At 40.4% G+C, this 25,635-nt stretch overlaps 1 protein-coding gene across 5 annotated transcripts in view; it reads right to left on the minus strand.

Annotated features, from left to right (window-relative positions):
- The window catches only part of map3k4 (mitogen-activated protein kinase kinase kinase 4), a 221,808-nt gene that overhangs the window by 96,055 nt on the left and 100,118 nt on the right, over window positions 1-25,635 (minus strand). For all 5 annotated transcript variants that reach the window (XR_010976168.1, XM_068044617.1, XM_068044615.1 and 2 more), the window contains one exon: window positions 9,511-10,862. Coding sequence is in view for 4 of the 5 variants with exons in the window: in XM_068044617.1 (XP_067900718.1) it covers window positions 9,511-10,862 (1,352 nt within the window). In the remaining variant the exon portion in view is untranslated. The remainder of the gene's footprint in view (window positions 1-9,510; window positions 10,863-25,635) is intronic.

A 25,635-nucleotide genomic window follows, 5' to 3' on the forward strand; every position in this document is an offset into this window, starting at 1 on the left:
CTGGTTAAACTAGAGTAAAACAACCAGTTTCAAACAGATTTCTTTCATAGATATTTTGCTTCAGAATCCAGGTGTATTAAATATATAGATGCGTAAACTGTTCAAGTTTTAAAGTCACTGGCTAAAACATTCTATTGTAATACAGTGTTAATTGCCTGTAAGTGGGTCTGAACAGCGAAGTGCTACAGTTGGGTAGCATCATGGTATGCAGAAAACGACTTAAATGATATAGGAGGACGGTTGCTGTGAGGGTCTATTTATATTTTGATTTAAAAAGTATTACGGCAACTATTGTCAACAAATTACTATTGGTGAGGCAGCTTGCAGTGGCAAAATTTAATTTCAGACATGGCTGTTTTGGATATATTTTAGAACAAGATTGTCTTCATAAAAATAATTGATTTCAAGTGATCTAACTGGCCAAGTGCATGCTAAATAAGCCCAGGGAACAACAGACCAATTAGCTTGTCAGTGGTAGGAAAGATAATGGAATCCTTACTCAAAGATGTAATAGAAAAACATCTAGAAACTGAAATTATTACAAAGAGAATCAGCATAGATTCCAAAATGGAAGGTCAAGCTAAACCAACCTTATTGAATCCTTTGAAGAAATAACAGAAAGGATAGGCAAGGGTAATGAGGTAGACACAATGTATCTGGGTTTTCAAAAGGCCTTCAATAAGGTACCAAATAATAGACTCATGATTAAGGTCAGAACATGTGGTGTCAGGGGACAAATAGTAGATTGAATAGCAAACTGGCTACAAAACAGAGAGTAGAGGTTAAAGGTAGTTACTCAGATTGGCAAAAGCTGGCAAGTGGTGTTCCAGAAGGATAAGTGCAGGAACCATCGTTGCTCACTATTTATATAAACAATTTGGATTCATGAATTTCAAAATTTGCAAATTGGGGGATTGAGGGATAGTTAATACAGGGGAAAACTGTGACAAAATACAAGACATTAATAAACCTGCAGAATGGACATGTAATTGGCAAATGGAGTTCAATATACATAAGAGTGATGTTGGCAGGAATAATAAGGTAGCTACATACTTCTTGGAAAGTAAGTATCTAAATGAGGTCAAGGGTTTTGGGGACACAGATACACCAATCATTAAAAGTAGCAACACAGGTTAATTAGGCTATTAAAAAAAAGCAAACAAAGCATTGGGGTTCATTTCTCGAGGGATAGAATTGAAAAGCAGATAAGTTATGTTAAACTTTATAGAACCTTGGTTGGACCACACTTGGAGGACTGTGAACAGTATTATAGAACAGAATTATAGATCAGTTAGCCTGACATCAGTAGTGGGGAAAATGCTAGAGTCCATAATAAAAGATGTAATAGCAGAGCACTAGGAAAACAATAACAGGATCGGACAAAGTCAACATGGATTTACGAAAGGGAAATCATGCTTGACAAATCTACTGGAGTTTTTTGAGGATGTACCGAGTAGAATAGATAAGGGAGAACCAGTGAATGTGGTGTATTTGGACTTTCAGAAGGCTTTCGATAAGGTCCCACATAAGAGATTAGCATGCAAAAGTAAAGCACATGGGATCGGGGGCAAGGTACTGACATGGATAGAGAACTGGCTAGCAGACAGGAAACAAAGAGTAGGAATAAACGGATCTTTTTCCGAGTGGCAGGCAGTGACTAGTGGGGTACCGCAGGGATCAGTGCTAGGACCCCAGCTATTCACAATATATATTAGATATAGATGAGGGAATTAAATGTAATATATCCAAGTTTGCAGGCGACACAATGCTGGGGGGGTGGGGGGGGTGTCAGCTGTGACGAGGATGCAGAGAAGATCCAGTGTGATTTGGACAGGTTGAGTGAGTGGGCAAACACATGGCAGATGCAGTATAATGTGGACAAATGTGAGGTTATCCAGTTTCGTGGCAAAAACAGAAAGGCAGATAATCTGAATGGCGATAAATTGAGAAAGGGGGAGGTGCAGCGAGGCCTGGGGTGTCCTTATGCACCAGTCGCTGAAAATAAGCATGCAAGTGCAGCAAGCAGTTAAGGCGGCAAATGGTATGTTGGCCTTCATAGCGAGAGGACTAGAGTACAGGAGCAAGGATGTCTTGTTGCAATTATACAAGGTTTTGGTGAGACCACATTTGGAGCAGTGTGTGCAGTTTTGGTCTCCTTATCTGAGGAAGAATGTTCTTGCTATGGAAGGAGTGAAGTGAAGGTTCACCAGACTGATTCCTGGGATGGCAGGACTGACGTATGAAGAGAGATTGGGTCGATTAGGCTTGTATTCGCTAGAGTTTAGAAGAATGAGAGGGGATCTCATAGAAACCTACAAAATTCTAACAGGACTGGACAGACTAGATGCAGGAAGGATGCTCCCAATGGCAGGGGAGTCCAGACCAGGGGTCACAGTCTAAGGATAAGGGGTAAGTCATTTAGGACTGAGATGAGGAGGGGTTTCTTCACCCAGAGAAGTGGTGAATCTGTGGAATTCTCTACCACAGAAAGCAGTTGAGGCCAAATCATTAAATATATTCAAGAAAAAGAGTTAGATACAGTTCTTAGGACTAAAGGGATCAAAGGATACAGGGAGAAAGCGGGAACAGGGTACTGAGTTTGGACGATCATCCATGATTGCATTGAATGGCACTGCAGGCTCTAAGGGCCGAATGGCCTACTCCTGTTCCTATTTTCTATGTTTCTATGTAACAGTTCGGCTCTCCATATCATAAAAAGGATATAGAGGCACTGGAGAAGGTGCAAAAAGATTTATTAGAATGGTATCAGAACTGAGAGATTAGATCCATCAGGAAATATTGAACAGGTTGGGGCTCTTCTCTAGAAAAGCTGGTGGGTGGCCTGGTAGAGGTCTTCAGGACTACGAAAGGCTTTGATAGCACAGACAGAGATGTTTCCGCTTGTGAGGCAGACCAGAACTAGGGGCCATAAATATAAGCTCGGCACTAATAATTCAGGAGAAACGTCTTTACCCAGGGTAGCTGAGATGAATAGCATAGATGTATTCAAGGGGAAGGTAGATCTGAACATGAGGGAGGAAAAGAAAGAAGGATATGTTGATGGCATTAGATGAAGAGGGTGGAAAAAGTTTGAGTGAAGCATAAACACCAGCATGACCTGTTGGATCAAATGGCCTGTCACTGTGTTGTAAATACTAGATAAATATGTTAAAGCATAATAGACCCCAAAGACAATGATGCAAAAAGATTCTTGGCTGTAAAAAACATTACTGTAGTCATTCTGAACTATCTTATCTTGAAATCCTGAGGTTTTATCTTAACAGTACAACCTCACATGCAGGACAAACAGGTCAGGAAATGCTACTGTATTCTTTATGACAATAGAGTTGCGTCTGATGTGGCTGTTAGGTTCTTGCTGCCCCTCTTCAATAATATTTCAGGGATTTTGTAGTTATTTTTATATTCATAATTGTATGTACCATAAGAATGTGTTCTTTATGGCTCAAGCATGAAATAAGTTAGAACTTTTAGGAACTATATAAAACAGTGATTGATATTTTAAATTGGAATTCAAATTATTGATGTGCTCTGTAATTCTTAAATCTTATAATTTTAAAATTAGGAGCACCGTTAAATTATTTGTGCATATGCGTACTTATCTGCAACAAATGTTTTATTCCTTTCCCTTAAGATGTTCAAACAACATTTATACACTTTCATACAGCAAATTAATATTTATGATTGCATTCTTGTTCTATAGGTGTGAATGGTTTATAACAGGTACAATTTTTTTTTCCACACATGTTTTAACGTAACACTATATGAATTTTAAATCAACAAGCCCTTGCGAATATATTAGAAAATCAAATTGCATGCCATCACGTAGGAAGAAGCATATTTGCAAAATGGTTTGCTCCTGGGGAAGATTCAATGAAGGTAATTGTCACAACTGTAGGATTGGAGTCCAACCATATTAAGAGTTTCAAAGAGTGCCAACAATACTGGTCAAAATTACTCTACTCTTATATTTTCTTAAAGATTAGTTATTTAAATCGGTTTTGACAATACCAATTTGTAAATTAGACCAACCAATGAATTTCAAAATAAAACAAATACATTGTCTGAAGCAACCTTTTAAAACTTTGAAATTTTATTAAAATCCATGTTTACACTGCCTAAGTTATAGTGTTGTACAGGAAGCAGAAAGTGTGTGAGAAAAGGAGAGTTGTGGCAGATGCATAGATGTCAATCTAAAAAGTGCTCCCCAAAACAGATGAATTATCCAGATATTGCAAGTTTCCAAACAATAAGTTTTTTTAAAAAATAACAGCCATTAAAATAACAGCCATTAAAATTAATCATGCAAACAAGGTTCTCAGTAACATGTTTGATATTTGTATTCCATACAACTCTGGAATATTCCTTCAAATCACATTGCATGATGGTTGTAACACCTCAAGGCAACAAGCCTGATGCTAGAATGTGGGGACAGAGTGTGGACTAAAGGACAGGGCAATAATTGTTCGTTGCTGTCAGTCTGTAACTTCCCAGTTTCAAAAAAGAGCCTTTGTGTTTACAAAGTATAGCAGACAAGTAGATTCACACTTTTAAGTATACAGATTTAAATCAGACATGCTTATAGGATTTATTCATTGCTGCTGTCATACTTTCAATAAGAGAATGTTGAGAATTAATCCCTACTAATTAACCAACCTTGATTGCTATCCAACTCCAATTCACATATATGCCAACATCACTTATAGGCCAGAATTTTACATTTCTGGCCCAACAGCCAGAAAGTCGGGGGTGAGCTCGCCTCTGCCGGGCCTGCGGAGCCATGCCAGGATTTTACGCTCCCCAGGTGCTTAATTGGACTTCAGCGGGAGTTTCACCTCTGAGGCAGGATATCCCGCCTCCAAGAACTGCCAGCCAATCAGCAGGCTGGCAGCTCTCAGTCCCAGCAGCGCCACCAGGAGCGGTGGCCAATGCTGGGACTGTACCCAGCCAACAGCACGATCGCACAGGCTTTGGGGCCTCGCAAGACAAGGGAGTTTGGTTGGGAGGGGTGGGGACTTTATTTCAGTGGGGGCGGTTGGAGCTTCGGTGGGGGTGGGGGGAGCCCTCCATGGAGCACAGGGCGCCCAATCAGAAGGGCGCCCACCACCCCCCCCCCCCCTCCCTCAAGCCCTCAAGAAGGCTGCCAGGCAGCTGCTGACCATTGGTAAAATACCAGCGGCAGCAGGAGGCCCTTAAGTGGCAATTAATTGGCCACTTAAGGGCCTTGATTGGCCTGGAGCGGACGGGCCATTTCTCGCCGCTGCCGCCCCTAGTAAAATTGCAGCAGGGGTAGAAAGGCATCGGGAACGGCACCCCCCACCTCCCAATCAATTTTACAACCCCTCCCCACACCCCGGCTCATGTTGGGGGGTGGGGGGGGGGTAGGGAGGACGTGCGCAAAACTCTGGCCATACAGTTCCATGGAACCACTCCAATTAGTTAGGGAACAAAGGGTGTTTGCTATAAGCATGACTAGAGTAAACAAATGAAGGGTCAAATTTCTAAAACATGAAATAAGAGGTGCAGATGCTAAGTGTGCACTGATGTTTGTATTTATAAGCAATATTATGAACTAAATCCTGCATTAAAACCAGTGTAAGAATTGTTTTTATTTTTCCCCCTTGTAAAGTCAGATATTAAATTGCAATTAGCAACCTGCAGGAAAGAATAAAAATCATTAATTGGGAGAAGAGACAGGATTGGATGCATGTTACCCATGAATTTATTTTTAATGGCCAACTTGAAAGTACTGTCAGATGTCTGTGGGGGGCAGTGAAAATCGGTCAATTATACAAAGCACTTTTTTTTGCACATAACCAGAAATCAAAATATTGGGAGGATGGCATTCTGTAAAGTTTGAGTTTTAATCAAAATGAAGTTGAGAGATAAACAAGCCAAATTCAATGAGGCCTGCCTAATCTCTGTGGGCCCTATTATCTTCAGCTGCCCTGTGCCGCCTTAGTGATTCAACTTCATTCTTCCTGCATGTGACTTCATTCATAACCTTATGATGGATAAGTGCATCTGCAGCATTCTGAATTCTGCAAGCAAGCAGCTAGTTTCATCCTCTGCTTACATTGCTCAAACTGGGAAAAGCAAAACCAATGGATGTGTACTGACCATTACCTTATGGTCACTCCCCCAGCCCTTTAGTCCTCTAACACTGGCCTTTTGTGCATCTGTCTCTTCCCTTTGCCCAATCAATCCTATTCTCAGAAGCTTTCTCTTAAACCCCTCCATCTCTACACTTTTTAAAGCCTTCCCAAAATCTTTTTTTGTCCAAGAAGTTTGTCATTTCACCCAACATTTCCACTATTACTTGGTATCCATTCCTTTTATTTATTAATTTCCCCTCTGTAAAGGGCCTTGGGATATTTTCTACTTTAAAGGTGGCACCAGTTAAACACAAGTGAATCTTGACTACCTTCTAGCTATGACAAAGTATTGATACCAAGCGCTTATGTACCACTGGGAACTTAAAAGGGTGGTGCTGCAGAACATCCAACTTTTTAAAATGTAAAGTGTGAGCTCTGCACTGTTGCCACTATAGCGTAGCTAACACAGAGCACTTAAGCTAATGACACTTTTTAGTTTAGTTTAGTTTAGAGATACAGCACTGAAACAGGCCCTTCGGCCCACCGAGTCTGTGCCGACCATCAACAACCCATTTATACTAATCCCATATTCCTACCACATCCCCACCTGTCCCTATATTTGCCTACCACCTACCTATACTAGGGGCAATTTATAATGGCCATTTTACCTACCAACCTGCAAGTCTTTTGGCTTGTGGGAGGAAACCAGAGCACCCGGAGAAAACCCACGCAGACACAGGGAGAACTTGCAAACTCCACACAGGCAGTACCCAGAATTGAACCCGGGTCGCTGGAGCTGTGAGGCTGCGGTGCTAACCACTGTGCCATCCTTCAGAATGATGTTGCTACCAATATCACACCACCAATTTCTCAGAATTCAGCAGCCTTTCCCTGTACAACTGGTGTTGGTGCACATTGGAAAAGACCAGTCACAATCAGCTAAGAGTGCGTACATGGTAATCCAATTCCTACTTCTGTTCTGTTGTTTCATTAGTAGCTACTGTTGTTCCCATAGCAACCACAAATTATTAAAACCTTCTTCTTAGAAATAATTTAGTTTAGAGGTTCTCATTCCAATTTGTACTATTCTATATTGAACCACATTACTGAACCATTTTTAACCAGTGCAAATCTCATTTGGAGAGATCATTTATTAGCTGAAGAGACATTAAGTGAATTTCAATTTTGTCTTAATAACTTTTTATTAATTTTAATTAAAATCATTTTCCAGAATGATCCACGAAAGTTAATTTTTTTTTACTCCTTCTTGAATGTGGGCATTGCTGGCTAGACCACAATTATTACCCATCCTTAATTACCCTCAAGTTGGTGGTGAGCTGCATTCTTGAACTGCTGCTCTGTGTTGTGTAGGTACACCCACAGAGCTGTTAGGGAGGGAGATCCTGGATTTTGAGCCAGCGACAGTGAAGGAATAGTGATATAGTTCCAAGTCAGGATGGTATGAGACTTGGAGGGGAACTTGCAGGTGATGGTGGCGTTCCCATGCATCTCCTGCCTTTGTCTTTCAAGGTGGTAAAGGTTGCGGGTTCGGAAGGTGCTGTCCAAGTAGCCTTGGCGAGTTGCTGCAGTGCATCTTGTATATAGTACACGCTGCTGCCAAGCGTGCCAGTGGTGGAGACAGCGAATGTTTAAGGTGGTGGGTGGGGTGCCAATCAAGTGGGCTTCGTGCTGGATGGCAGCAAGCTTCTTGAGTGTTGTTGGAGCTACACTCATCCAGACAAGTAGAGAGTATTCTATCACACTCCTTACTATGACTTGTGCCTTGTAGATGGTGGACAGGCTTTGGGGAGTCAAGAGTTGAGATACTCACTGAAGAATTCTCAGGCTCTGGCCTGCTCTTGTAGCCACTGTATTTATATGGCTGGTCTAGTTACGTTTCTGGTCAATGGTAATCCTCAGGATGTGGATGGATTTCAACGATGGCAATGCCGTTGACTGTGAAGGGGAGATAGTTAGATTCTCTCATGTTGGATATTGTCATTGCCTGGCACTTGTGTGGTGCAAATGCCACTTGCCATTTACCAGCCCAAGGCTGAATGTTGTCAAGATCTTGCTGCATGTGGGCATAAACTGCTTCAGTATCTGAGGAGTTGTGAATGGTTCTGAACACAGTGCAATCATCAGCAAACATCCCCACTTCTGAACTAATGATGGAAGGAAAGTCATTGATGAAGCAGTTGAAAATGGTTGGGCCTATGACACTACCCAAGGAACTGCTGTAGCGATATCCTGGGACTGAGATGATTGGCCTTCAACAACCACACCCATCTTCCTTTGTACTCGGTATGCCTCCAACCAGTTTTCCCTGATTCCCACGGTCTTCCTAGGATTCCTTGATGCTACACTCAGTCAAATGCTGCCTTGATGTTAAGGGCAGTCACTCTCGCCTCACCTTTTGAATTCAGCTCTTTTGTGCATATTGGGACCAAGGCTGTATTAAGGTCTAAAGCTGAGTGGTCCTGGCAGAATCCAAACGGAGTATTGCTGAGCAGGTTATTGCTGTTTAACCGCCACTTGATAGCACTACTTTCAAATTCCTCCGTGGCCTCACCTTTTCCTATTTCTGTAACCTCCTCCAGCTCTACATCCTCTGAGATCTCTGTGCTTTTGCAATTCTGGCCTCTTGCATACCCTCAATTTTCATCACTCCATCATTGGCAGCTATGCCTTCAGCTGCCTAGTCTGTAAGCTCTGGAATTGTCACTAAAGTTCTTCACCTCTCTCTAATCCTTTAAGACACTCCTTAAAATCTACTTCCTCATCTCAGCAGGTAAGTCCTTATGTAGCTGTGCATCAAATCCTGTTTGGTGGCAAGCCTGTGAAATGTCTTGGGATGTTTTATTACATTAAAGGCACTGAATGAATAAAGTTGTTGTTGTTTCCTTCCTCATGTTTGACTAAAGTCAACATGTTCCATTACCACCCTTTTGCCTTGCACCATCATCCTTTTTTGTCACTTTATCATTCCTGCCCTCCTCCCTATCACAGACTTTCCCCTTTTTTCCCCCTCACCCCTTCTTTCCCTGGCTCTGCACTTGTTTAAAAAGGGTTACAACACTTACATACAGTTGTGATGAAAAGTCATTGACCTGAAACGTTAACTCTGTTTCTCTCTCCAGAAATGCTGCCTGATGCACTAATATTGCCAACATTTTCTGTTTTATTTTAACACCATCATCTTCTACAGGGTGCTGCAACCAGGGACGGGTATAACCTTATCACATTCAATATCAGTAAATCAAAATATACATTTTATAAATGGGTCAACATGAAAGGCAAAAACAAAATAAAAATATGATGAAACATTGCCCTGAGGCAAAGTTCTGAAAACCTTCAGAATTGTGGTATTGTTACCATTGTAGATCAGAGCTCTTACCTCCAGTGTACTAACATCTTTTTCCAGTGCTACACGTGTCCTTTGAAGGGACCCATCCATTAACTTGTGAAGCCTCATTATGAGCTTCCGTAGTCCCATTTGTTTCAGTGCTTTATCAACAAAAGGCCTATATATAGATGTCTGACAATTTCTGTTGAAACTAGTGTCAGGTGGGCACTCAGCAAGCAGATTTCCCATTGAGGATATCTCATCTTCAGACACAGATCTAACAAACTTCTTTGGGAGAACATCCAAAGGCTGAAAGTGAACACGTACCCCTTCTCCGTGCCTAGGGGCACTGTGCCCTCTATAGTTTTCTGACCCAGTGACTTCATCTTCACAACCTTGCTCTTCATTTACCAACAGGCAAGTCTGTGAGCAGTTCTCACCATCGTCCTCTTCCTCACCTGGGTCACTCGCTCCAGAAGGACGAGGAGATGGGATTTCAAACACCGGCCAGCCAATGTTTGGCAATTTCTCAATGCCCAAGATCGTTCTCATCAAGTTCAATTTCTGGTTCAGATCTTTAGTTATATTTAGCCATAAGCAGAGTGCCTGCACTCTACTTTGAAAGTCCTTTGCAGCATATCTCTCATAGTCCTTCTGGAGGGCCTGCAATGATGGATAAAGTGCTTCCACAGACTCTAGCAGCTCCATAATACTTTTAACCTGCTCAAATGCTACTCTCTGACACTGGAGGTGTTCCTGATAATTGCTGTGACCAAAGTCATGCATTCCTGAAGTCCTAACACATTCGGTCTTCTGTTCAAAAATGTCATCCTCTCCAGCAGCATTAACATGACCATCTCCTTTACAAGCATAAAGATTTCCATAATTTACCTTGAAATTCAAAATATCATTAATAATATCAGGGACAGCTTGGCGCGCTGTGTATAGGTAAACATCTTGGTCACTTATGCTTCGACTTGCATGCCAGGCCTGTAGCTCCAGCCAGATAAGTTCATTTGATCGGTTCAATTCATACGAGGTCTCCTTTCGTTTAGAAATTGAGGTAAGCTTAAGAAGTAATCGCAAAGTTTCAAAGAACTTCAAGCGGTCAGCTGGGCAATCCGTTCTGGAAGTCTGCCGTGTGGGCCTGCTAAGGGGCACTGAGACTGGAGGGTTGGGTTTACTACAGCTAAGGCAGAGGTAAGGCTTGTTAGGAATTGAATTCTTTGCAGAGGACCCAGTGATAGGGTCCAACATAAATGCACATTGCACTGTTTTCTTATGGTCTCTTTCTGTTGTTCGCATATTGGAGCGTAGCTTCTTTCCTTGTTTAGCAGTGAATACAGCCACATTTTCAATGGTCTTGTCTTTAGGCGTCAGTTGCTTTGGTAAGGTCACCTTTTCTGAAATGTAAACAAAGGATGGTTATAAGATGTTGCATTACATATGAAAGGCAGAAACATATCTCGACATAAAAAGTAAAAATCCCTATCTTTTTTAAATAAAGAGCTCAAGACAGCTGCTCCAATTGAATTTCCACTGGAAAATTGGAAATGCGTAATAATATACCCACTATAGTGCAATGCCTCAGACAGACATAATTCGAGTAGTATAGCACAGCATAATTAATACAAATGAACTGTATGCCAAAAAGAAAGTCTGAATAAAAGGCAAGCTTGAACCTACAGTGTTCATAATACTTTTAACCTACTCAAATGCTCCTCTCCGACACTGAAGGTGTTCCTGATAATTGCTGTCACAGCCATCATCTCAAATCCCTCCTGATTTCGAATATTTGTTTGAGCTACCATACTCTCCCTGCTGATGTGCAAGTGAACTAATCCACCATCAGCAGAAAACTAAACCATAATGATCCAAGAAATAGAATTAGAATTAGAGAATTAGCTTCTCACTATTTCAGGATTTTGCTTTACTTGCCCTCTCCTTTGAGAAACCTAGTTCAAAAACTTTTAGTAGGACCCCACTAAGGTTGAAAGTGCAGCAGAGAAAATGATATTAATCAAAAAAAGTAGTCAGTAAGTGACAAACATGTAGCTTTAGGCAAGGTGGGCTGTCTTTGCTTTGATACACACACACATACACATTACGTATAGTTGAAAGAATGTGACATATAAGCTCTTCAAGAACTCTAGATCCTAACACCAGGCTGAGTAACAGAACTTCTTATTGCTAACTGATTCACTCGATATTGAATCTCAAATACTTCCTACGGGATTCTTTTACCTTGTTGTGAAAGTACAGGCCCTCGAAGACGATAGTTATGAGCCAATTTTTTTTTAAACATACTAACAAGTACAGGCACTGGCATTACCATCTTGAACTTCTCCTTTAAAACTTACAAATTCAACACCATTATTGGTCAATAGAAGTCAAAACCTTCTAATTGTTCAGGGACAAAGTAATGGACGTTACCCTGCCTAAAGTAAATGCACCCCAAAAGAGGTTTCTTGGCTGGAACAGTCTGCCTGTTCTGAAAATGTCACTCACTAGTGGGGTATCCAGGGTTGTGCTGGGTCCCCTCCTATTTATTATGAACTAGAGTAAGGCATAGAATGGGGCAATTAATTTTATGAACAAAAAATAAATGTGCAAAAAGTCAGGATCTTAGAAGAAAAAGATTACAACTGGATTTAGTTATATTGGAGAAGTGCATATAAAACAAGCAAATATTGTTCAAAGTAAACAGTTATGTACATAGATCCATAGAATTCACATTTAGTTTATAACATGCATGAGTGTAGATTCAGGAGACTTACAGGTGGTCATTGACTGCTCCTTAAAGATTCAGGTGCTGTGTCCAAAATGAATAGGCTCCTCAGCTCTACTGCATAGACCATTCAGTATAAAACAATGTCCATGATTATAGGTTCATAGAAGGCTTTGGTGAGATGCCATCTGGAGTCAGATTGGCTCAAGAGAAGCTACAGAGAAGAACAATGAAGATGATCCCTGGCCTAAATGCACTGAGCAGTCTTTGCTCATTTGGGTTTAGATTAGCTGGAGAGGCATAGGCTTACAAGGTCTGATTCAGGTCTCAAATTATTAAAAGCATCAATAGCATACAAGTAAATAAGACTGTTTGAGATGACGCGGTTGAATAAAACTGGGGGCAATCATTTCAATTGGGAAGCAGAAAATGAGGTTGAATGTGCACAAGATATATTTTTTTCTTCAAGGATGATCAACTGTTGGAACAGCATCCCTAAAGTGGGAGTGAGGAATGACTCCTCGTCATTCTCCATTTAAGATGTTAGGCCTATTATTGGAAAACTATGGGATCATGACAGAAGGAAGGCAAGATTTTGGGTAACAACCTCTTTAGACTTTTCTGAGGATTACATGCTTGTCCTTGAGGGGATATTTTGTGAATTGGCTACTTGTCTCAGTTTTTTGTCTCTCCCAGCATGTAAGTAAGGAGTGGGGGGGGGGAAGAAAATGCAGAGGACAGGAGTGAAAATGAAAAGTGGAGTCCTGCAAAATGCCTTGGGATGTTTTATTATGTTAAAGGCACTATATAGTTGTAGTTGTTGATGAGTGCAGAACAAAGCCAGGACAGTTTGTGTTGAGCCTGATGGCCTTTTCTTCTTCTGAGTATATAACACAACCTAAAATAATAATTCCAGTAAAATATAGGAAGTGTTTCTCCTGGCAGTCACCCCTAATCAAAACAAATCTCACTTATCTGTATAACTATCAGGTGCAGTGTCCTACTTGCAATCATGTCGGTGCAGCAAGTTGCCAAAATTGTCTCCAGGACCCTCCTCCTAGGCCCGAATGTGGGCACTTGACCACGAATACAGCCGGGGGGGGGGGGGGGGGGGGGGAGTGAGTAAGAGACATAACAGCCACCACCTGGGATTGCTTTGAAGCTTTGCTAGCATTTTATCTTTCTAAAGAAAGATTTCCCCATCCAGTCTAAATGTCAGGTATGTAGTTCTATTGGGAAAAGCTGACATTTTTAATTAGGTGTCCATTCAGAGCATGATTCCCTGTGCTACACAACACTTTCTTCACCCTCTTATCAATTGTATTATCCACATTGGTAAGTGAGCTGCAGTTGACAGCAACAAGAATTTGTGCAAGTGTTGCAAACACCTTTGCCACTTACTCAAGAATAGACTTAATCTACGAAGGTGCAATTTTGCACTGAGTCAATGTGGAATGGTTCAGCTCTGACTTGTTCCTAGGAATTGCAGCTACCCAAGTTCAATTTTCTGCCTACAACCAACAAGGAGCTGGATTCTTAACTTTCCCTGTGTGGAGCATAAGGTAATACGACCCTATCCTGCAAGATCATCTACCAGCATTCGAAGTGTTCATGATGAGTTCTGAGGGGAAGTCTGGAGCTGATGGCACACTTCTGAACAATGGGTAACGCTGGCAGACAAATGTTAACAGTAAGTAAGGTAGAAACAACAGCCAGAGATAATTTTATTTTGGGACAATGATATCAGCTCAAACAGGTATCAACTGAGAAATATGAAAATAAAGCCTATTCTGAAAATCACAAGGGATTATGCAGAAGTCAAAACCTAGGTGAAAACTACAGAAAATATTAACAGAAGCTTTACAAAAGACAAAAAGGTTGTGGAGATCAAGTAGTCACCAGACTCTTAAGAGTTGGTTGAGGGATATATTCTGGCCAGGACAGAGGGAGGGCTCCCCAGCTCTTCATCAGATGGTGCCGTGGGGCCTTTTGCGTCTTTGACCTAACTTCAGGAGACCAGGATGTAGAAGCAGTTTGGGTAGAGATGAGAAATCAAAGGCAAGTCGTCACTTGTGGGAGTGGTGGGACAGGTCACCTGACATTAACCACACTGTAGGACGGGGTATAAAGGAAAAAATAATGGCAGCTTGTCAGAAAGGTACAGCAATAATTATGGAGGATTTTAACTTACATACAGACTAGAAAAATCAGATGGGCAGAGGTAGTCTAGAAGAGGAGTACATAGAATGTTTTTGGGATAATTTCTTGGAACAATACGTTCTGGAGCCAACCAGACAGCAGGCTATAATCGACCTGGTATTGTGCAACGAGATAGGATTAATTAATGGCCTCATAGTTAAGGCGCCCCTAGGTAGCATAATATGATTGAATTTTACATTCAGTTTGAGGAAGAGAAGAGTGGGTCCAAGACTAGTATTTTAAACTTAAATAAGGGCAATTATGAGGGCATGAAAGCAGAGCTAGCTAAAGTGAACTGGCAAACTCAGGTTAAGGGATAGGTCAAAAGAGATGCAGTGACAGACATTTAAGGGGATATTTCAGCATACACGAATAGATACATTTCAACGAGAAAGAAAAATTCCAAGGGTGGGACCCGCCATCCGTGATTAACTAAAAGTTAAAGATAGTATCAAACTTAAAGCCTACAATTGCGCAAAGATGTAAGGCAGGTCAGAAGATTGGACAGAATATATAAAAAAAGCAAAGAATGACTAAAAGGTTGATGAGGAAGATAAAATTAGAGAATGACAGAAAGCCAGCTAGAAATATAAAGACAGATATTAAGAGTTTCTATAGATATTTAAAAAAGAAAAGAGTTAACAAAGTGAGTGTTGACCCTATAGAAAGTGAGTCTGGGGAATTAATAATGGATAACAAGGAGGTGGCAGATGAATTGAACAGATATTTTGCATCAGTCTTCACTATTGAGGATACAAGTAACATCCCAGTATTGCTGTAAGTCAGGAAATGGAAGGGAGGGAGGACCGCAAGAAAATTACAATCACCAGGGAAGTGGTACTGAACAAATTGTTGGAGCTGTGGGCTGACAAGTCCCCAGGTCCTGATGGACTTCATCCTAGGGTGTTGCTAGTGAGATAGCTGATGCATTAGTTTTAATTTTCCAAACTTTCCTAGATTCAGGGAAAGTTGTTAGATTGGAAAATAGCAAATGTAACTCCTTTATTCAAAAAAGGGAGGGAGACAGAAAGCAGGAAACTACAGGCCAGTTGGCTTAACATCTGTCTTAGGGAAAATGTTAGAAGCTAATATTAAAAATGTTATAGCAGGACATGTAGAAAAATTCAAGGCAATTAGGCAGAGTCAACATGGTTTTGTGAAAGGGAAATCATGTTTAACCAATTTATTGGAGTTCTTTGAGGGAGTTACATGTGCTGTGGATAAAGGGAAACCGGTGGATATATTGCACTTGGATTTCCAGAAGGCATTTGATAAGATGCCACATCAAACGTTATTGCAGAAAATAAAAGCTCATGGTGTTGGGGGTAACATATTGGCATGGATAGAAGATTGAATGGCTAACAGGAAACAGAGAGTAGGCATAAATGGGTCATTTTCTGGTTGGCAAGATGCAACGAATGGTGTGCCACAGGGATCTGTGCTGGGGTCTCAACTTTTTACAATTTATATAAATGACTTAGATGAAGGGACCAAAGGTATGGTTGCTAAATTTGCTGATGACACAAAGATAGGTAGAAAGTGAGTTGTGAAGAGGACATAAAGGGGCTACAAAGGGCTATAGATAGGTTAAGTGAGTGGGCAAAGACCTGGCAAATGGAGTATAATGTGGGAAAGTGTTAAATTGTCCACTTTAACAGGAAGAATAAAAAAAAAAGCATATTATCTAAATGGTGAGAGATTGTCGAGCTCTGAGATGCAGAGGGACCTGGATGTCCTACTGCATGGATCGCAAAAGGTTAGTATGCAGGTACAGCACGTAATTAGGAAAGCTAATAGAATGCTATTGTTTATCGCGAGGGTAATTGAATACAAAAGTAGTGAGGTTATGCTTCAGCTATACAGGGCATTGGTAAGACCACATCTGGAGTACTGTGTACAGTATTGGTCTCCTTATTTAAGGAGAGATGTAAATGCGTTGGAGGCAGTACAGAGAAGGTTTAACTAGATTAATACCTGGAATGGGCAGGCTGTCTTATGAGGCAAGATTGGACAGGCTAGGCTTGTATCCGCTGGAGTTTAGAAGAGTAAGAGGCGACTTGATTGAAACATACAAGATCCTGACGGGTCTTGACAAAGTGGATGTGGAAAGGATAATTCCCCTTGTGGGAGAATCTAGAACTAGGGGTCAGTGTTTAAAAATAAGGGGTTGCCCATTTAAGAAGAGATGAGGAGAATTTTTTTCTCTGTGGGTCGTGAGCCTTTGGAATTCTCTTCCTCAAAAGGTGGTGGAAGCAGAGTCTGAATATTTTTAAGGCAGAGGTAGATACATTCTTGATAAGCAAGGGGATGGAAGGTTATCGGGAGTCGGTGGAAGTGTGGAATAATCAGTTCAGCCATGAACCTACTGAATGGCAGAGAAGGCTCGAAGGGCCGAGTGGCCTACTCTTGCTCCTAATTTGTATGTTCATATGTAAGGGAAGGCAAGTGGGACCTCCTTTTGGCGTCTCATCCGAGTGATGACACTTCAGACAGCGCAACACCACTCCAGTGCAGTACAGAAGAGATGCAAAAGAAAGACCACCAGGTGGTTTCCATAGGGCCATTACTTTGTCTGCGCCCAACAGGAATAATAAGGGTTGGATTATTGGGGTTTCTTTTCAGAAGTTGCTCCATCACATGTTTATCACGAGCTGGAAAAGGCACCTGGATAGAGAGACTCATGAAATGTCGGCACATAAATGCGACAGTTAATATTTTTACTACTGCCTGTAATCGAGCATATGGTGTGATTACGTTTTGAAGCAAAGCAAGAAATAGCTGGCACGAAAAAGGATTGCCATGCAGGATTCCTTGGATGTTATGCAAGCAGCAGACTTGTTCCATTTGTCGTGGCAGGAGCTGAAAGCAGAATTCAATGGCACAGATTATGGCACTGTAAGTTCATCAACCAGCAATGCTGAAACAGGGTGAATGTTTATTGTAGCTTTGCTGCTTGCAAGATCTTGCTGTGTGCAGATTGGTTACCAGGTTTCCTGCACTGCTGCAGTGGCTTAAACTTTGGAAGTGCTTTGTTGGCTGTTGAGCAGTTTGGTGCATCTTGGAGTTGTGAAAAACACTATATAAATACAAGCTGTTTCTTTCTTTTACCTAAACCTGAGGCACTGAGGCTAATCGTAGTTCCTATACTACCCCAGCTAAAATCAGCTAGCAGCACGACCCCTTGTTTAAGGATCGTCTGTGGCTTAGTTTTACAGTGTGAAATGTCTTCAACACAGTCAGACAGAGAAATAGAGAATTAAAAAAAAAATGTATGCAGTATCATGAAGGTGCTTCCATTATTAATTTTTATTTTGAGGACCCGTGTTTAAAAGATTGCGAAAATTGGTTCATTTGAAAGATCGAGGCGACAACTGGATTTTTTTTCCAAAAGGGTTACTGGAAGGACAATTCCGGTTTTTTTTTTAAAAAAAAACACTTACTGGAAGAGACTGTGAAATGCTAAAGTAAACATAAGGAGCCTTGCTGACTCCTGGAGTTATTTACAGAGAAATCACATGTTTAGGTTTATGGTTGTCAGGAGTTTTAGCTTTTCAATTTGGACTGTTTGAATGCGCAGTTGGTGTGTAGTCTGCTAAGAGAGAAGCCACCCAACTCATCCTTTCCCGCCTGTTTTAGAAAATCTTCTGAGAATCCAATGTAATAGCTGAAACCACTGATGCAGTAATTCTCCCGAAAAGCCTGCAAGACTACTCCTCAACGTCTCCTGAATAGAACAGCTCCAGAAAGATCCCAATGACAGCCGTCTGTGTGTACACGGACGCCAGTCCAAAGGCCATCTGGAACATTCCATATCTTATTCTTTTTCTTCAAGAATTGACAATAACTTGTGTTTTTTTTTGAAAGGTTGATCTCTGCAGAGCCAGTTTTTTCATTTTTCTTTATTTTTTTTCCCTTTAAATCGGTGTGTGTGCATGCTAGGTTATTTTAGAACAGCATATATTTATACTTTCATATTTCAATGGTGTGTTATAAGCTTTGCATCTTTATTGAATAAGTCATGTTTCATAATAAATCAATAATTTTGTTATTTATTACCGAAACCTGGTTGGAGGATTTTTTCTGAAACGCATATAAAGTACATAACTGTCCGTATCAGTAACTGGGTAAAACATTTAAACATACGTCGTAACCAGTGGAGTAGAGGAACTGGAGAAAGACAGTGCATTCCTCCAACCTCGGTAGTAACAATCTAGATGTTTCCACTTGTGGAGGAAACTTGGGATTATAAATAAAACAGTCACTAATATATCCAATAGGAAATTCAGAAGAAACTTCTTTACCAAGAGGTTGGTTAGAATGTGGAACTCACTACCAGTGGTTAGGCAAATCGTATAGATGCATTTAAAGGGGAGCTGGATAAGTACATGAGGGAGAAACAAATAGAAGGATATGTCGATAGGGCAACATGAAACAGCTTTGGAGGAGCCTTGTGTGGAGCAAAAACACCAGCATAGACCAGTTGTGTCAAATGGCCTGTTTCTATGCTGTAAATTTTATATCAAGGAATGTGTTTGTTTCTATGTAAAGAGCTCGTATTTATATCATACCCTTCATGTTCCAAAGCTGGGGCACCTAAACCAGATACTTTTGTGTTGAGCGTCAGTGCCCAGCACCATCTGCTGCTCCACTGAAAACAAATCATGGCAGAGGAGGCTGGAGACCAAGACCAGACAAAGAAATGTCATGTTTGACAACACTCCTCAGAAATATAACATAAAACATAAGAAGTTTATTAACGATCACAAGTCTGCTAAATTTCTGGATAATTCATTGAAGGTCTTATTCCCTTAAAACAGTGCTCTGCATACAATGTGGTTAACAGAACAGACTACCTGGTCATTATCACATTGCTGTTTATGGGGCCTTGCCGTGTGCAAATTGGCTGCCACATTGATCAACAAAACAGTGACTGCACTTGAAAAGTACTTCACTGGCTGTCAAGTGCTTTTGGACTCACTGAAATCATGGAAGCTGCTATATAAATACAAGTCTTTCTTTCTTTAGTCACTCAAACATTACAGATAAGCAGTTCTATTTAGAAATGACCATCCTTGGAAGTTCTAAATTGTCTGGTACAAGTTACCACTACTGGTATTTACATGGCCTGGAATTTGCTACAACAGCAATATTGGTGACCATCATCGTATGTTGTGCTCCCTGATGCTCCAGTGATGCATTTACAGAAAAATTTACAGGAAAACTCGGAGTACTCTGCAAGAAACCTAAAATAATCGGTGACTCAGGAGCAGTGCAGCCAATGGATCTCTCTGCAACAGGAAAAGGTATCAAGTATCCTTTCCTGAAACAGTTCACCTCAAAAAGTACTGTAGTAAAAAGAAACACTTAGAGTTTATTAACTGTATTCTAAATTTACCATTTCAATTCAATGGCCTGGAATTCATTGCAAATTAAACTTGCATTGTTTAGAAGTTTCATCAGTATATACGGGTCTGTTGCTTTACTTAAAACTAGTGAAATGTCGCATTCAAATCAATGCAACTGGCAAATCACTAAATACAAAGCATATAAAAAGTAAATAACTTAATAATCTGTTTTTTTAGTGATACTGCTTGAGGGATAAAATTTGACCGGGACACCATGCAGAACTCCCCGCTCTTCTTCCAATAGTCACGGTGGCATCTTTTATATCCACCTGAGGGGGCAGACAGGGCCTCAGTTCAAGGTCTCATCCGAAAGAGAGCACCTCCGACAGTGCAGCACTCCCTCAGTACTGCCCCTCTGACAGTGCAGCACTCCTTTAGTACTGGGAAATGGGATGCATCTGCCTGCACTTGTATGACAATCAAACTGGCGAACGAAAATCTGCAGTCTCTGGCAATGTTACAATAGGAACATTAATTAAATATTTTGTCCATTAAGAGTGCTGTGTAGGCTTCAAACTGGGCTGTGCAATGAGTTCATCAATGGAGGAACCGAATGTAGCTGAGCTGTTACAGTTGCACATGGACAAGCAGATTCAATGCTCTTGGTTGTCAATTTAAATCAGATTTACCCAATAAACCACTTGCTTATTGCTATGTACAGATTTCCAAAGTAGAATTTGGGTGTCATGGCTGCTATCTATAAAATTGGGAGTGGGTGGTGTAAATAAGATGCAACAGGATGAAATAGCTATAAAGTTAAACAGAAGGCACTGAGCATTTTTATTGGACTTTTGATAGGAATTAGAGGTGTAAAAGCAGTGATAACCTTGCCTGTGATGCATGATAAAAACAGAAACCCCAAATGAGTTGTTTGGAACACAAGCAGTCAGAAAATGCAAACAGCAACCAGGACAGGGCTATTTTTTCCCCCCATCAAGCCTGCTGCTCTGGGCAATAAGCTACAATCAAACAGATCACAAAGTATGGATGCATCATTTGAGCCAGTTAATTCAAATATGGGTTTATTCACATCAGCACTCTTCATTTCAAAACCAAAGAGGTCATGACTTTTCCTTTGCCTGCGATTATACCAAGCATACTGAGCCCACCAGAGACAGAGTTCATGGATATCTCTTCCTTGCCACAAGTTGCTGGACAATTTACACATTTTGTTTCAAAGAGCAGTTAAGCTAGACGGTATGATATTAAAAATATGCTTGTGAATGTTGCATCTTCTGTAAAGATAACTTGGAAGGTCTTAATCATAGGGAACAATTTATAATTGCTTCAGTTACAAGTACTGGCCTGGTCTGTTGTGTGTTTTTGCAAAACAGAAAGCATCTTAGCAGCATGGTGAACATTCTATTGGGCATCACTCCTAATCAACTCAAGAGATGTTGTCATTGAAATGAATTGAACAGCGCAGTTTACAAATTATATCTATGCAGTACTAGATCTCACAACTCTAATATAACTGTGAAGATCAAGATCACTCACGCCTACTGTCAAAGTTGCAGATAAACTTGCTGACTTCAATGCTTCGCTGTCATGTCAGTAGCATTGGATGTCTGAAGCTGGTACATGTGGTCCAGACTTACAAGATGTACAGTATGACAGGAATCATTTTCTTATCTGTTTCCAGGATGTGGGCAATACTGGCAGCAAGTATTATTGCCTTGAGCAGCAACTGACTGTACAACTGAGTTACTGACTTAACCAATTAGGACTGCATTAAGGGATAATATAGCTAATTGTTTTCTTTTTAAACAATTTGTAGTTTTCATGTTCTTCTTGTTTAGTGCCATTCTACAAATTACTAAACTTACACTGAATTCAATTCACAATTGCCATGGTGTAATTTGAATTCTCAACTGCTGGCTGTCAGTCAAGTATCCTAAACCACTGTACTATTGACTAAGTAAGGTGCACCGCTATTTTTAAAAAAAGTCCACAGAAAATCTCAGCAAGATTTATTTTTGTTAAAATTAAAAGTCAAAATGTTACAAAGATTTGGTCTTTTTTCTGTTTCTCCCTTCAGGTTGTAGTTTGTATTTTGCTCAGATCAATTCTTCTTTGCATTATTATACAAGATTTGTGGCCTTGTTGAATGAAAGCTTGTTTTCATGCCCTAAACTTTTGGCACAGTCCTTGGCAAACCAATTGGTACAGTGGCACTACAAGGGACTGATATGTTGAAATGTATAAATCCTGTCATTATAGAGATTTGTGCATTTCCTGTGGATAAAACTTACTTTCTTCAGCAACAGTGATTCCATTCAAAACTTGCATTTCTGCACAATACATAAATTCTCATGAGGCAGATAAGTTAAGTAGTTGAAAGCTTCCAACAACCGTGACCACCTTTCTCTGTGTCAGGTATAACTCCAATCATTAGAGTGTTTTCCCCCTAAACCTCACTGACTCAATTTTGCTGGGGTTGCTTGGTACCATATTTGGATGAAAGCTGTCTTGATGTTAAGGACAGCAACTCTTACTTCTTAGTTTAGTATTCAGTTCTCTAGTCCAGGTCTGAATCAAGTCTGGAGCAAAGTGGTTCTGGTAAAACTCAAGTTAAGCATCACCGAGCCGGTTATTGGTGAGTACATGGCATTTGAAAACACTGTTGAGGACTTCTCCATTACATTGACAATGATTGGGATGAGGCTGATAATTGGTCGAGTTGGAATTGACTTGCTTGTGGATAAGAGATACCTGAATGATTTTCCACACTGTTGGGTAAATGCCCATGCCAATTTTCACAGATTAGTGATCAACTACAATACTAATTAGGTCAATTATTTGGAAATGGATCTAGCTGAAATAGCCAGTAGGCTATTGCGTGCATTTTTGGAAGCAACCAACTTGTTTTGTGATATTGAGCATCGCTTGCTCCATTAAACTAATGCTTTTACATAACTTCCATATGTTTCTGTTAATGGATAGGTAAATTTGATGACAGTCTAAAACTCTTAACTATGCTGTAATAAAAGTTACTTTAAATACTGGATATAAAAAGGGGAAATTGATAAATGACAAGTAAAAATCCTGTACAGTATTTTTCTAAAAAAAACATAATAACTTGGATTAATGCAAGTCAACTTCTGCATGATCTGCATGAATATGAAGACCCAAAATAAAAAGCAACCAACTGTGTAAGAATATTCCAGAAATCTGAAATTTCTGGAAACAAAGCCATCCTAACAGTCTGGCATGATAAATGGTTATCTGTATCTTGAGGTTATGGTGGGTGATGGGTGGTGAGGGGGTGGGGGTTGGGGACTATGCGTGGACAGGAGAAAAAAAAAGTGTGTGGATACACAAGAGATTTTTAAAAATACTCATTTTATGTTGAGTTAACCAAACTCAACTGGGTGCAGTAGAGACATTACAATTACTCTCGGCAGTCCTGATTAGGGAAGACAAAGATCATCTTGGGTTTCTGCTCTTGAATACCTTGATAGAACTCTGGGCATCAGCCAAGGATAAATGCAGACTGGTCTGTTATAGTCATGTAGCCATATTGCCTAGCAAAACTGAGGCACCAATAAGCAATGACCATTTGGCAAACTATACCCCAGCATCAATGCATTCAAACAAAAATTGACTGCAAAGTAGAAAACAACTTCATTACGTGTTCAAATTTTATCACTTTTTTTTTTAAAAGCGTAGTTAAAAAGTTGTATATATCCATGCATAATTTTGGTTCCACTTCACTCCACAGATCAACCTTCAATGAAATGTCACATCAGTTACAGTACCACTTGAATTACTTGATCAAACTAGCCAAGGTTCCAACACCCTTGACCTGGATATTTAAGGTTCGAGCTAACTTACTCAGTTAGTTTCCCCAACCGACTTGTACACTCTGATGAAAGATTCTAATGTTGCATGCAGTTTTGTGTAAAGCTAAACATCTTTTGTAATGTTCTGTGCCCAGAGACCTTGGCGCACTTGGTTTTTATATCTAAATATAGAAAAAGTGAACTGAGAGGAGAATTTCTATCCTCTGTGGAAGATTCTAAAATGGAAAACATGTCCTCCCCTCCATTACGCCTCTTTAACTTTACCTCCAAAGTATTAGAAATTCCCTTCTGATACTTTCTCTTGGATGCTATAGCTCACCCCTCCCTATTTGTGTCCTTGATTACATGCCATCATTGTCTGGTCACCACAGCTTTTGTAATCTTTAGTATTCCTGGTTTCAGATGACACTCAGCGTCCATTAAATTTTTCTATTTTATTCCTTCAAAAGACATTTTTTGACACCATTCTTAAGATTCTTTTTCAGCCTATCAGCATCTCTATTACAGCAGCCTGACATGTGAAATATATGTTTTCATAAACTGCCCATCCACTACAATCCAATGATAATAAAAAGGTCCACTCCCACACCGCAAAGGGTGATGGTTTTTCTCAAAAAAAAACCCAAAAAGCAATTCAGTTGTTTAGTGAAAATTAGTTTTCAGTAGAGTTGATACTTTAAACACTATAAACTTCACAGAAGATGAATTACCTACTTCCATTCTTCAAATTATATGCATTCTCCACATATTGGTATTGCCTAGCTTGAAAGGTTCAAAGGAAACAATGTGCTAAGCACACACATGGCATGTTGTCAATATATTGTAGATAGGTGGCACTTCACATGGTCTCCTATTATATGAGGCCCAGGACCTTCACCACTGTCTTATGTAGCTTTGGCTGGAGGTGAAACACAAACTTCCCAAAACCATAAGCCTTTAGGATATGGGTGGTGGGATTGTGCTATGTGGAGGATATACACTGCCCAATGTAGTTTGCTTCATTCCAAATCCTCCACACATCACAGGAGCAGAATGAAGTTATAAGAAACACAAAAGGGGGCGGGGGGGGGGCTTCTGCAGGAACCGTAACACCAACATTCAGAGCCAAAATAATGGTGGACATTACAGTTAAATCTAGACAATCATGTTTAGTAAATGTGTGAAGATTGCTCAATTTGCATTCGCCATCAATTGGAATCTGATTGAGAAATGCAAGAGACAGAATGAGCCATAACCTGTTGCCTGGGTTTCTTCAATTCATTTAGCTATCAACTATTAGATTTCGTTCTATAATGATAGCAAAACAGTAATTGTCAGGACTATCTAAATTGCTTAGGGCTCTGCACCCCATGAAAATTATATTCCAGTTTTGACTTGAGCAGCGGCAAATTAAAATCGTGCAACAATTTACTTACCTTCCGGGAGCAGAGCGGAGAGGAGCGGACCAGAGGGGAGAACACCAAGAGAGGAGCCGATAAATAGAGCCCGAGGATCACGGCCTAGGCACTTACCTTCTGGGAGCACAGCGGAGTCCAGGCGTGCCGGAGTTTTGAAAAAAAGTCAACAGTGACATCACAGGCAAGCTGTAAGATGATTGGTTGGGTAAGTAACAGCTGTTAATAGCTGTAAATAACTTTTTTTAAATCAGGGGAAAGTTTTTTTTTTAAAAACTTAAAACCTACCTTATAAGTGGTGAGGTTGGTACTACTAAAGTGTGTTTTTTTTTTAAAGTGTAATTTATCAAGGACTTTAGACTGTAGTGGATAGTGTTTGGAGTAGAACAAGGTTCCTAGTGTAATTGGTATATTTTTTAATTAAAGGGAGTGACTAAGTAATCTAAAAGGTAAATCATAGCAGGAGAGCTCGCACCCGTCATATGCTCCTCCTGCGCTATGTGGGAAATCAGGGATGCTTCCAGTGTCTCAGACGACCATGTGTGCAGGAAGTGTATCCATCTGCAGATACTGGCTACCCACATTACAGAGCTGGAGCTGCGGGTGGATTCACTGTGGAGCATCCGCGATGCTGAGATCGCCGTGGA

The sequence above is a fragment of the Heterodontus francisci genome, chromosome 13, assembly GCF_036365525.1.
Source record: "Heterodontus francisci isolate sHetFra1 chromosome 13, sHetFra1.hap1, whole genome shotgun sequence".
Lineage (NCBI taxonomy): Eukaryota > Metazoa > Chordata > Chondrichthyes > Heterodontiformes > Heterodontidae > Heterodontus > Heterodontus francisci.